The sequence below is a fragment of the Diabrotica virgifera genome, chromosome 8 (genome assembly GCF_917563875.1).
Source record: "Diabrotica virgifera virgifera chromosome 8, PGI_DIABVI_V3a".
In the NCBI taxonomy this organism is placed as follows: Eukaryota; Metazoa; Arthropoda; class Insecta; order Coleoptera; family Chrysomelidae; genus Diabrotica; species Diabrotica virgifera.
Genome location: NC_065450.1, coordinates 164,822,001 through 164,836,915, shown reverse-complemented (window position 1 = coordinate 164,836,915; position 14,915 = coordinate 164,822,001). Strand labels below are relative to the sequence as shown.

General features: G+C 33.9%; 1 protein-coding gene across 1 annotated transcript in view; it reads left to right on the top strand.

Annotated features, from left to right (window-relative positions):
• Positions 1-14,915, top strand: part of LOC114337614 (uncharacterized) — a 138,811-nt gene that overhangs the window by 98,740 nt on the left and 25,156 nt on the right. The window contains exon 5 of the mRNA XM_050657974.1: positions 5,531-5,620. Within this exon, the coding sequence (XP_050513931.1) occupies positions 5,531-5,620 (90 nt within the window). The remainder of the gene's footprint in view (positions 1-5,530; positions 5,621-14,915) is intronic.

Here is a 14,915-nt window from a genome sequence, read left to right as displayed (position 1 = left end):
TGAATACAAACCCAAACTGTGGCTTAGATACGTGGATGACACTTTTATTATCTGGACCCACGGAGAAGAAAAACTAAAGGCTTTTTTAGAACACATCAACAATATCCACCATAAAATTCAGTTTACCATGGAACTGGAAGAAAACGATCAAATTCCATTCTTAGATGTGTTAATAATAAAGAAACAAGACGGACACATAGGACATACAGTGTATCGGAAACCGACACATACCGATAGATATCTAAATGCTGCCTCACACCACCATCCTGCACAATTGCATTCAGTCATCAAAACCTTGATTACAAGATCCGAAAGACTGACAGACCAAGAACATCAAAATGAAGAAATGCATAACGTGAAAACAGCGTTAAGAAAAAACGGCTTCTCAACATACAACATCGAAAAAGCTCAAAATGCTCGAAGAAGAGATAAGGACCCTACAGAAGACAATAAGCCGATCGGCAAAACCATTCTGCCATATGTGAAGGGTACGACAGAGAAAATAGGGAGAGTGCTGAGAAAACACAACATAGAAACGATATTTAATACGGACAGAAAGATCTCAACTATTTTACCAACACCAAAGACCAAAATATCGTTAGAAAGCCAAGGTGTATACGAGATTCCGTGTGGGGATTGTGGAAAGTCGTACATTGGACAGACCAACCGAAGAATCCAGGTAAGACGAGAAGAACACCAAAATGCTATCGAAAGGGGAGAAACCACGTCATCCCTGGCTCAACATGTCGCAAATACAGGACACACAATAAACCTGAACCAAACAACGATGTTAGCTAACATCGAAATAAAAAGAAAACGGGAAATCAGAGAATCGATAGAAATTGAAAGAAATCCCAACGGCTTAAACCAAAGAGATGATGCGCAACGGCTTCCTACAACTTGGAAAACGGTATTGAAGAAAAAGACCAAAATAAATCAGGCCGCAACATCCACGCGTAACATCCCGCCGACGACTGCAACCTACACCGGACCAATAACAAGAGCCAGAGTTCGCGCAGGGCAAGCAGCATCAGGATCAACTACATAAGCGACGGTATCGTGAGTAAAAATTCAGTTTACTTCAAGCAGCAGCGAGAAGCGGAACTACCTGACTTGACAATGGCAAGTGAGATCTTGCCGAAACGTCGTCAAAATAATGGTTTTTATCAAAACCAAAATTATTCAACGCGGAGTCAAACCCGGAAAACAACAGAAAGCACATATAGCTCCCGCGGAAACTTCAAGTGTAACATATATATATATATATATATATATATATATATATATATATATATATATATATATATATATATATATATATATATATATATATACATAAAATGATGTTGGATAATCGAGTACAAATATAAAAATAAATAAGCAAAATCATTGGCTTTTTTTTTTTTAGCGTATGGCTTAAGTATATCACAGAATATATTTAGATTTATGCATTATACAATGCATCACAAACAGATGTCCAATTTTTTTATATATTCAGAATAAGCAGAATTGCTATTTTATTTTTTAATCAAAAGTTATTCGGGTTCAAAAATTGCAATTTTTCGATTTTTTGAAAGTTTAACCGCGTTTATCTCGAAAACTATGCATCCTAAGAAAAAATTTGTAGCAACATTTTTTGGTTAGAATGGCCCAAAAAATACAAAAAAATGTTTTGTTTTGCGAGAAATCGCTGTTATGTGATTCCTCAACTTCTTGGTTTATAACAATCTTATCGACACCCGGATCAACTGTTACCCAAAAAATTCGTGTTCTACAGGCCAAAATACATAAAAAAAACTTGGGTAAGTCCATCTGAATACAGGAGGCCGTTGTACCCCCCTTGGCGACAGGACTATCATATTTTCGCTTATATTGGACATTACATTCGCTTATATTGGATAATAAAATACACTACTACTACTATTACTATCGGTTTACAGCGTTCTTCGACGCCTTCCGACTCCTAACTGCCTTTCTTCTCTGTTTAACCATAGACCTGGAGGTATTTCTCTTTCCTCTAGTTCTTTTTCAATTACCTCCCTCCAGCTTCTTCTCGGCCTTCCTCTTTTTCTTCTCCCTTGTGGTGGCCATGCAAAAATCTGCTTAGGGATCCTGTCATCTGCCATACTAGTTGTTTTGTTTTTATGTCATCAATTATTGTAGGTGTGACTCCCATCATTTCTCGTATTCTCTCATTTGGTATCCGATCTCTTCTTGATTTGCCTGCTGCTCTTCTCCAGAAGTCCATTTCTGTTACTAGTAGCATTTTCTCCGTTCTTTGTTTCAGTGGCCAAACTTCACTGCCATAGGTGATTATACTTTTAAGATGCTATTGTATATGAGCTGTTTGTTCGCTTTAGATATTGTCTGGTCCCACAGAATGCCGTTCATCATGGATATGGCTTTTCTACCCTGTATTAATATAATAAAATATATAAGTTTCTAATAAACTTTAGTTAGTTAGAACATAGGCACGGATTACTTAGATCATGAGTTCAAACTCCACCCGGTATCAGTAGTTGTCTAGATCAGTAATTCTCAATCTTTTTGAGTCATGAACCACAAAATACTTTTTATTATTTTGGTTACCAACTAACTGAAATAGGGATCTAGCTAGGTAATCTAATTAAGTATAATAATAATTGTGGTGCTGATTTTAGCTGTGTTTGCGTTTTGTGCACCACCGCAAATAATGATATGTACCACCAGTGGTACATGCACCCCAAATTGAGAACCGCTGGTCTAGATATTTATTAATTTGGCTGATCTTTACTATGGCTATGAAATTCTAGTTTAAAATGTACATCTCTGTCACGTTGTTCAAAGATATGTAATAGGCTAATAGGCAACTGCGAGACTTGCAAGACTGTTGCTGCAAGACCAAGACCAAGACCAAGACCAAGACCAAGACTGTCTAATTCTCGTCTTGGTCTTGCATTTGGGCAACACTAATTCAAATGGACTTGTTTCAACGTCCACGCTTCCAAGCCATAAAGAAGAGTAGAGAACACGTAACATCGAAGCATCCTTAGGCGTAGTTCTAACCTTATATCCCGACAACAAAGAAACTTTTTAAATTTAATGAATGATGCACGTGCTATTTCAATACGTGTCTTAATTTCTTTGGTTTGGTCTACATTTGATGTTATCCATGTTCCTAAGTATTTGTAGTTATCCACACTCACAATCACAGTATCTTCAATAGTTAATTGGATGTTTACGTGTGCTGATTTAGTTATGATCATGCATTTAGTTTTCTTTAAATTCATCTTCAGTCCGTACTCATGACAGCGTTCATTAAGGCGTTGCATTACGTTCTGTAAATCATTGTTGTTATCTGTTATTATTACTGTATCGTCTGCAAAACGTAAGTTGTTCAAAACTTCTCCATTGATAGATATACCTTCTACTGATTTTGAGAGCGCTTCTTGAAATACCGCTTCAGTGTAGACATTGAAAAGTAGTAGAGACAGCACGCAACCCTGACGGACTCCTCTCTGTATTTTGATATATTGGGTGTCCTGTTTGTAAACTCTTACCTTGGCAGTTTGATTCCAATATATATTAGATATAATTTTCATGTCACGACTGTCAATATTTTTGCTTTTTAATATATCTACAAGCTTTTTATGTTGAACTTTATCAAATGCCTTTTCAAAGTCTACAAAACATAAGTACATATCCTGATTCATGTCCATGCATCTCTGGGCCAGCACATTCAAGCCGAACAAAGCATCTCGTGTGCTCATACCATTTCTAAAGCCAAATTGTTTGTCACTGATTTCATATTCGAGAGTTTTAAAAATTCTACTGTGTATTATTTTCAAAAATGTTTTAAGTGTGTGACTCATTAAAGATATTGTTCTGTGATCCGAGCAGGTTATTGCACTTGACTTTTTGGGAATTGCTACAAAGGTCGATTGCAGCCATTGTTTGGGGATTGTGGCAGTCTGATATATTAGATTAAATGATTGATATTAGATTAAAGAATTATTGTTTTAATACAATTCAATTAAAATATCCAAAAATTTTAATCAAAATCTTCTTTTTCCTCTTCCTACTTTATAAATTTAATAGGCTCAATGCCTGTTTTACTTCGGTTTTTAGCCTCAATTGACATTGTCTGACCATCTTTTCCTCGGTCGTCCCAATTATTTTCTTCCATTTGGCGATTTGTTTCTTGCTATTCGTACTATTCTATTTTCTGTCAGTCTTTCTATGTGTTGATTCCATTCTATTTTTCTTATTTGATCTACATGTTTATTTCTTCTATTTCACATCTCGCTCGTATTTCCTCACTTCTTACTCTGTCTCTTAGAGTTTGGCTTGTTATTTTTCGTAAGACTTTCATTTCTGCTGTTTCTAGCAGTCTTTGAGTTTTCGCCGGATCTGCTCTTGTTTCCGTTGTATACGTTATTATCAGTCCTATTGTTGATTTATATATCCTGATTTTTGTTTCCATTGTGAGGTATTTGTTTCTCCAGTTTGTGTTGTTGAGACATCCTGCTGCTCTGTTCGCCACTTTCACTTGTTTTTGTACTTCTTCTTCCACTTTTCCGCAGATTGACAGTTTTAGTCCCAAGTATTCCGTTCACTTGTTCTATTATTTTGTTATTTACGACCAGTTTACATCGTAGGCAGTTTCATAAGAGAGCTTATATTTATTATAACCAACTTCACATCTATAAACAAAAATCTTACATAACCTTCTATAGGACAACATGAGTTTGATATTTATTGTACAGATAGTTATCTTTGTTTCACGGTCTTAAAGACAAAGAGAAACGTTATTGCCGGTAGCTGCTGTGGTAAATTAATACATGTGTTTTATTTGGCGACAGCGCTTTCCTGCTAAACTTGACAGTAGCGAAAAAACTCTCTTACGCACAAGTCCTGTAGTCGGTACAGTTCGGCTATTCCTATTCCGTTCCGCGGAACCTTAAGTTCGTTTTACCGCTACTGCTAGCGTCAATTTCTCGCCCGTGGAGCCGTAGCCTAATGTATGAGGAAAAATGTGTTGAGTTTGTTGCACGCTTTGAGTATGACGTGCGCGCCGAATTATTTGAATTGCAGCATAGATATCTTGCTCTCTAATTGTTTTACATCGTCTACATTTTTCTGTATCTTATTGAATGTTCTAGAAACTGCTGCAAATTTCTTACTGTTCTTTCAGCTAAATAACTCTTTAATTATTTAAGAATTTTCGTCGAATCTTCTACAAATATTTGCGAATCTCACGTCGAATCGTCTGTGTACATTTCCAGAAGTTTCTTCATTCATTTGAGAAATATTTTCAAATTTTCCATCTATTATTTTTGTTAAAACTGCTTCCTTTTGACTAAAACTGAAATGCTTCTGGGCCAGCATAAATATTTGTCGGAGATCGGAAGTGTTTTACCATTTTGGTTGCAATTTACAAAGGTGCCTCTTAATCTGAAGACCTCAAATTAAACAATATTTATATTTATTATTTTTTCAGTTCTGTACAATAATTTTAATTATGTGCAAATATATTTGTTTTCTCTTTTAGAACAGACCGCTCGCTGCATTTATGCATATTTCTGGATGGCTTTGCTCTTTAACGGCAAATTGCATTACGGGCCAACAAATCATTAACCAGGTAAAGGCAATTTATAAATTGTGATTTAAGGTAAAGGCTGTTCCTCACGTTTCTGAGCATAGCTAAATTCCAATGTAAAAGATTAAACAAAACAACGCAAAAACTGTGGCAGATATTGAGATAATTCTTTTTTTGTATGAAAAGTATTAAAAAGTTCTAGTGCTCTATTTGCTTATCAATTATTAAATTGTTTAAACAATATGTTTTTTTTTAATTTTTTGTTTAAAATTAACCTAAAATTTTTTTTAATACGGCACTATAAAATTTTTCCCACTTTCCGAATTTGTTTTTGTTTTTAACATAAAGTGTAACACAAAGCAGCTGTTTTGTTTAAACTTTTTAAAAAATCTCAAAGCTTTGGTAAAAGTTATCTCTCTCGGTCGTCACTGGCTGTCCTTGCTGTCGATATCCAGCCCGCGGCCAGCCAGCAGGTATAGAAACCCTGTCGGTTGAGTCATAAATAATGTTATTACAGGTACGGAAACGAAAATTTAGTGCTTATGAATGGACAAAGATTATTTACACTTTTGACAAAAATTTTTTCATAATTTTTATTTCAGAACACCCTCTAAAGAAACATTACACATAAGTCTATATTTATATACAGTGGAACCCCGATAAGTCGGCCCCCGATAACCCGGAAGTCCGGCTAACTCGGACTGATTTTTATCAGACAAACATTTCAACAATAAAAATGTATGTATGTAATATATTATTTGAGAGATAATGTGTATTTGTGTAATTTGAACTATACGATATAGTCCAGGAACCAAAGCTTTTCACTTCGCAATTTTTACAGAATGGATCAATTTGCTTGAAAATGTGAGAATAAATAATGGATAGTCCATGGATCAAAATATATATAATGCCGACAGGCGCTTTTACCACGGGGGTGGTTGCCACCCCATCTCGGGGTGGAAATTTTTTAATATATTTTGACCGCAAAAGTTAATAAAAACATTCATTCTAAGCAAAAAATGTTCAATACATTTTTTTGATAAAATTAATAGATTTTGATTTATTCGCTATCGAAAGTGTTAGTTTTATATCTAAAAAATCAATGTTTTTCGATGGTATACTCATTTACGATTCACTTAATTTTTGCCGTAGAAGAAATTTTATTAAACCAAGTTCTTGGGAATTAACTTACCTACAATTTTATATTTAAACATTTTTTCGTATCTCTGATGCTAATCTTTCTATTCTGAAGAAAATATCATTTTTACCAATGTTGAAACTTTATTAAATAATCCAAATTCTAATCTTTGCTTTATTACGCCCCTAAAATTATGTCACATTTAATACACGATTTTGGCCTTCTTAAAAAATCTATCTCAAAAAATGAGTGACAATTCTAAATAAAATATTTGTCAATGTTACATATATTTAAAAAACGATAGCTTTTTCAATTATAATAGTTCATAATTAGGTCCAAATTAATATTTGGGACTTTTTTTGTACAATATTAATTCTCGATGTGTCTGGCGTAAAAGCTAAACTTAGCTTTAGTAAGTGTAGTCTTTTTAAATAAACCCATTAGGAAAAAGAAGTAATTTATTCTACAACCAAGAGACGGAGAAAACGGTTTGGGAATTAATACCAAAGCGATACTTTCTTCATTTGGCCTACATCGAGCCGGATTTTTGACCAGCATAAAACTTATGAAAAGTTCTTCAAGATTATTCGCCGACACAACAGCAAAAGGATATACTGGGTGAGATAAGTCCATTTATATACCCTTTGTTTCATTATTCTATTTGGCTATCAGTTATTCAAAGACATTAAAATCAATAAATTCGGTGATTCAAAGACATTTTCGTGTTCCAATATCTTTAATAAAAATGGATGAGTTCAAAAAATATAGAAAAATTGCTAAGTCTTCTCTTACTCGTATGTCTAACTGGTTTATAGCCAAAAAAGACGTAGAATTAGATGTTACCCAGTTCGAGACGCGATTAAGTAGACTTCATTTAATATTTCATGATTATGAAAAAGCACAAAATGAAATCGAATTCCTTGCATCAAATACAGGCAAAGAAGAAAAAGATAGAGAGTTTACAGAAAATCAATATTTCAAACTTGTAAGCGATTTGACCGCTTGTGTTAATAAATTAAAAGCTGCACCTTCTCAGATAAGATCTGGTTCATCCAGTGAGGGTTCTTGTAGTGCTCCAATAGCAGTTCGTCTTCCGGATATAAAAATTTCACAATTCTCAGGTCATATTAGAGACTTTCAATCGTTCTTCGAGCTCTTCGATGCGCTCATAGTGAAAAATGAGACATTAACAGATGTCCAAAAACTTGTGTACTTGAAGAGTTATTTAAAAGGCGAAAGCCTTCAACTTATAGATTCACTACCGATAATTAATGAAAATTTTGTAATCGCGTTAAATATTTTAAAGAAGAGATACGAAAACAAATTCGCCATAATAAATTCTTATTTGCAAGCAATTTTTGATTGTAATAATATTTCTAAATGTAAGTCAGACACATTAAGAGAATTAATCACTACAATTCAAAAGAATATTTTGTCACTAAAAAATTTGAATTTAACTTCCGAAAATTTATTTGACTTAACACTTATATTCATTCTAAAAAAGAAGTTAGATTTTCAATCGGCTAAGGCGTATGAATCTGAGAGGAATCACGATGAAATACCTACTTTAAATCATTTCTTAAAATTCTTAGAAAAACGTGCAGTAATTCTGGAAAATGTTGAAATTTCTAGTCCTAAAACTACCAGAAAAAATTTCTCATCTCATTCGACAATGCATGAGGCAACTTCAAATCGCCAATATCAATTAATTTGTATCTACTGTAACAAGGAGGGCCATAAAATTTACAGTTGCTCTGAGTTTAAAGATATATCTCATTCCGCCAAATTGCAATTTATTAGGGCAAAGAATTTATGTATAAATTGTTTTGGTAAACACAATTTGAAAGAGTGTAAATCCTCTAAAAAATGTTCTTTTTGCTCCAAGTCACACAATTCGTTAATGCACATAAAAATCGGCGAAAATCAACATTCTCCGCCAATGACTAGTAGTAAGCGTCATTCACATTCTCTATATAATAATGGTTCAAATTCTCAACCTAATAGCTACGCAGGTAACCATAGCTCTCTAATCTCATCTAATAGTTCTTATTTAGATAATACTGCTCATGTTCAAAATGGTAATAATTCATCTTCTCATCTCGATAGTAATTCAAATCTTCAAACCCGTTTTCTGGATATCCAACCAGTACAGGAAAATTCAGGAATAACAAATTTTCAAGGTCCTTCGAGAAATTTTACGGAAAATAACCCTACCGCAAATAATCATTCAGCGAATCACTCTGTTCAGTCAGTAAAAAATAGTCATATTCTTCTGGGTACTGCAAAAGTAACCTTACTTGGTAAAAACGCTAATTTCTGCATAGCGAAAATTCTTTTGGACACAGGATCCCAAAATTCATTTATCGTAGAGAAGCTTGTGAACAAGTTACAATTAGATACGTATAACAAGTCAGTACATATATCAGGAATAGGAGGGAGTGGCTCGACTTGTACTAAAATGTCAGATATAACCATATTTTCCAATTATGATCGTCGAAGAAGTTTTCATTTTTCAGTAGTTGTATTACCCGAGATTACTTGTGCTCTCCCTCAATCAAAAATACTAGTGAAAAAATTAAATATTCCGGAACAATTCTTTCTAGCAGACGACGAATTTTTTAAGCCTTCTGAAATTGACATTCTAATTGGTTTGGATCTTTATTATGATATTATTTTACCTAACTTCGTCAGACTTGGCAAAAATCTTCCAGTCTTACAAGAGTCTCACTTAGGTTTCGTGGTAGCTGGTACAGTTCCTGATCATTTTACTGTATCCAATATATCTGTTACAGACAGTAGTTCAGAAGTTTTAACTGAATCTAATTCACTTCTTTCCACATTACAATTAGACAGCCGTTTGAAGAAATTCTGGGAAATCGAGGAAATTCCCAATAAATTCTATCTTTCAGAAGCTGATGAGGCATCTGAAAACCTATTCCGTTCTACAACCAAAATTTTACAAAATGGTAGATTTTCAAGTAAGTTTGCCGCTGAAATCACCTTCAGAAAATCTAAAGTTAGGAAATTCTTATTACATGGCCAGAAAGCGTTTCATTTCTTTAGAAAATAAATTTAAAACTAATTGCAACTTTTATCAATACTATAAAAAAGTTATTGATGAATTAATTGAACTTAAACATGCTCATTATGTACCCCTAACTCTGCTAAATGCCAAATCTGAAAATAAATATTTTATTCCGCACTTAGGTGCAGTTAGAGAATCCAGTTTAACAACGCGTTTGCGCGTTGTCATGGACGCCAGCGCCAAAAGTTCCTCAGGGTATTCCTTAAACGACGTGTGTTTAAAGGGATATCAGGTTCAGCCAGAATTGTATGACATTCTATGTAGATTTAGACTTTTTCCTTTTGTATTCACGGTAGATATTAAAAAAATGTTCCGACAGGTCCTCGTGAACCCGGAACAAACTTTTCTTCAAAACATTTTATGGCGAGAAAACCCTGATGAAGACTTTAAATGTATCCAACTTGATGTTGTAGTTTTTGGAACCAATTCAGCCCCGTTCTTGGCAACAAGGGTTCTTAAAGAAATTGCTTGTCTAAACTATTTAGAATTTCCTCTTGCGTCTGATGCAATTCTGAATCAATTCTATATGAACGATGGCCTTTGTGGTTCATATAATCACAACGAACTTTTCAATTTATACTCTCAATTAAATACCATCTTAAATAAGCATGGGTTTGAGTTGCATAAATATTGTTCAAATAGTGATTATTTTCTTAAAAATATTTCCAAAGATATTTCGGAAAATCAAAAAGCTGATTATGACATAAACATAGATAAAGTCCCAAGTAAAGTTCTTGGGCTAAAGTGGAGTACAGCAGAAGATACTCTTTGTATTTCCGTGCCTCAAGAAATCGTGCACGGTCCAGTTACCAAAAGAAAAATACTTTCTATCTTAGCTCAATGTTATGATCCGTTAGGCTTGATAAATCCTGTTATAGTAAAAGGTAAGATACTGATGCAAAAATTATGGTTCAAAAAGTTTCATTGGGACACCGTAATAAACGACGCTTGCATTCTTAAAGATTGGCACAATTTTATTGAACATATCCCCTTGCTTTCACAACAAAAAATAGCTAGACAATATTTTCGTCCGAAAACTATTAGCAAAATAGAAATTCATGGCTTTTCTGATGCAAGCATAGAGGCTTATGGTGCTTGCATTTATTTTCGAGTTCTTTATTCTGACAATGATATTTCTTCTACTTTAGTATCTTCAAAATCTAGAGTCGCCCCACTTAAATCAATTACCATTCCAAGGTTAGAACTTTGCGCTATGCTCTTGCTGGCGAAACTTGTAAACAAAATTCTACAAGTCTTCGAAAATAAATTAGAGTATGACTCAATAAATTTGTGGACCGATTCTCAGGTCGCTTTATGTTGGTGCAGGGCACACCCTAGTAAATGGTCAGTGTTCGTATCGCATAGAGTTGCTCAAATTCAAGAACTGACGCAAAATTGTCAGTGGCGATACGTTAAATCAGCTGAAAACAGTGCTGACATTCTATCACGCGGTTTATCAGCCCAAGAAATTCTGGAGAACAAGTTGTGGTGGTCCGGTCCTGCTTTTCTTCTTAATCATTCTTTAGAATTCTCTGATGAACCCCCAATAGCTGATCAGCTAATTACAGAGCACAGAAAAACTCGTTCCAATATACTCACAAACGTCAACTCAAAACCTCCTTGGGAACAATTATTTCAAAAATTTTCTTCTTTTTCGCGATTACGTCGTGCTATCGCATATGTACTCAGATTTGTCAGTTGTTTAAAAGGAAACAAACAATCTGATCCCCTCACTGTTGAAGAATTGGACCAAGCTCTATATTTTATAGTTCGGCAAGTTCAGCTAACCAATTTTTCTAAAGAAATTTCCGAACTTTCTGCAAACCAGCAACTATCAAATAAACAATTATTATCTTTAAATCCATTTCTCGATGAATTATCAATGCTGAGGATCGACGGACGGCTTTGTAACGCCTCCATTCCCTACCAACAGAAACATCCCTTGCTTTTGCCACCCCATAATCATACGACCTCCCTCATACTAGAGTACGAACATAGGCGGCTCGGGCATGCTGGTGCTCAAACCGTTCTGAGCAATATTCGTTTACGTTTTTGGCCCCTTAATGGGCTCAGAGAGATCAAAAAAATCATACGAAATTGCAATATGTGTTTTCGATTCAATAATCAAGTCTGCCAACAGATTATGGCAAGTTTGCCCTCTGATCGTGTAAATGTTTCTAGACCATTTCAGAAAGTTGGAATTGATTTCGGAGGATTCTTTCAAATAAAATCCTCAAGGCTTCGTAAATCTCCACTCATAAAATCATACATTGCGGTTTTTGTTTGCATGGTCACCAAAGCAGTTCACATAGAGCTAGTTCTTGGACTGTCTACTGACTTCTTTCTGAACGCTTTAAAACGTTTTGTCTCGAGAAGAGGAAATCCGTCAGTGATCTATAGTGACAACGCCACCAATTTTTTAGGTGCAAAAAATGTCCTACATGAGTTGTATCAATTTTTCAAAACTAATAATAATGTAAATATTATCTGTGACTTTCTTTCACAAAATGAGACCAAGTGGAAATTCATTCAACCTCGATCTCCGCATTGGGGTGGAATCTGGGAATCCGCCATCAAAAGCGCAAAATTTCATATCAAGAGATTGGTGGGTAATGCTTTATTCACTTCAGAAGAGTTTAACACTATTCTTTGTCAAATCGAGGCAATACTAAATTCTCGGCCCTTAGGTCCAGTTTCTAATCACCCTACAGATTTAACCTGCCTTACACCGGGACACTTTCTGATAGGGTCTCCTCTCACCGCTTATCCTGAAAAGGATCTTTCACATTTAAACGAACATAGGCTTTCCACCTTCCAGCAGATTTCTAAAATTCAACAAGTTTTTTGGAAACGTTGGTCGGTTGATTACTTAAATCGCCTTCAGAACCGGCCTAAATGGGCTGAAGAATATTCTAACCTGCAAGTAAATAAACTAGTTTTACTCAAGGAAGATAATGTACCTCCAATGATGTGGCCGTTGGCGCGCATCATTGAAGTATATCCTGGTAAGGATGGCAAAGTCCGTGTGGTTAAGCTCCGTACGGCTTCCGGAGAGTTTATCCGATCCATTTCAAAGCTTTCTTTATTACCAAATCAAACTCAACCTTAAAACGACCAACATGCTTATTTCTAGTTTTGTTACATTCTTCCTAACACTTTGCTTTTTCTGTTCCTGTTACTGTGTAATTTAGTTGAAGCAGGGATGCTTCAACGCGGGGGAGAATGTTGAAACTTTATTAAATAATCCAAATTCTAATCTTTGCTTTATTACGCCCCTAAAATTATGTCACATTTAATACACGATTTTGGCCTTCTTAAAAAATCTATCTCAAAAAATGAGTGACAATTCTAAATAAAATATTTGTCAATGTTACATATATTTAAAAAACGATAGCTTTTTCAATTATAATAGTTCATAATTAGGTCCAAATTAATATTTGGGACTTTTTTTGTACAATATTAATTCTCGATGTGTCTGGCGTAAAAGCTAAACTTAGCTTTAGTAAGTGTAGTCTTTTTAAATAAACCCATTAGGAAAAAGAAGTAATTTATTCTACAACCAAGAGACGGAGAAAACGGTTTGGGAATTAATACCAAAGCGATACTTTCTTCAACCAAATTGCAAACGTTCGTTATTCGATTTAAACTTCAGTTTTTTAAAAACTAATTTTTCTAAGCCAGTCAAACTTCTAGAATATATTATTAATACAGAAATAAAGAAGAATAAATAAGGCCAATGACTCAAAACACCGCTAACTTACATTATTATGCTTCCAATTGAATTTCTCCTCTTTTTTTTTCAAAAAAATATATTGTTTTTTGAATCGTAACTTTTTATTTTTTATCTTTTAGAAAGTTCTTTATAAAAGAATTTTGTAGGTTTTTACAAGTTCTATAATGCTATTAATACTAAATCCTATTAAAATTCTCAGTCACAAATAGAGGTGGCATTGAAAGGGTTGGTAAAGGTGGTTTTTGCATGATATTACAAGTTTTAATTGTCAATAGCTCACTCAATTTTTGCCGTAAAAATTTTTTTGCAGACCATGTTCTTGGGAATTATATAAGCTACAATTTCATATTTAAATATTTTTTCGTATCTCTAATGGTAATCTTTCTATTCTAAAGAAAAGGGCATTTTTTACCAAACTACAAAAACTTGTTATTCGCTTTTAACTTCATTTTTTTAAAAACTAATCATTCTAGTCCAATCAAACTTCTAGAACCTATTACCAATACATAAATCAAGAAAATCAAATCAGGTCAATGACAAATTTTAATTAGGGTGGTGATTAGGGGGTTGTTTACGATCAGTTTTTTGCTGAAAAAAAATAGGGACTTATATTCTTTTCAATAAGTCACTTATGCCTGGTTGCACCAACAGATCTTAAGCTCCACCTTAGGTAAGCTCTACTTATAGATAGGGCCTCCTTGAGTATCACTTACGTTGCACCATAATTTTAGATTCTATCCTTATTATCAATTATATCTATTAGTATATTATGGTATTCTTATTGTAATATATTATAATTATATTATATTAATTCTTATGATATTCTCGACTTAAGCTTAAGATCTGTTGGTGCAACCGGGCATTAATTTTTTTAGCTAGAGATTTTTTTTTATTTCTAGAGATACATATTTTTAAATACTTTAAATTAGTTTCAGCAAGTTATCCTCGGAAAATGCATAGTTTTCCCGTCCTTTGACTTTGAAAATACAATATTTAGCATTTGACGAAGAAGAGCCAATATATAATAAAGTATAGCTAGATTACTATTGGTCTTAAAGAAAATAAATACAAGCAGTTTTGTTTATTTTTTCAAAAGGTACATTTTTTAAGAAAAGTTGTTTTGATAAAACGAAAACTTTTTGAGTTATTAGCAGAAAACTGATTAAACACATTGATTTTTTCGATATAAAACTAACACTTTCGATAGCGAATAAATCGAAAACTATTAATTTTATCAAAAAAATGTATAGAACGTTTTTTGCTTATAATGAATGTTTTTACCAACTCTTGCGATCAATATATAATAAAAATTTCCACGAGATGGGGTGGCAACCACCCCCATGGTAAAAGCCCCTTTTGGCATGATATAGATTTTAATCCT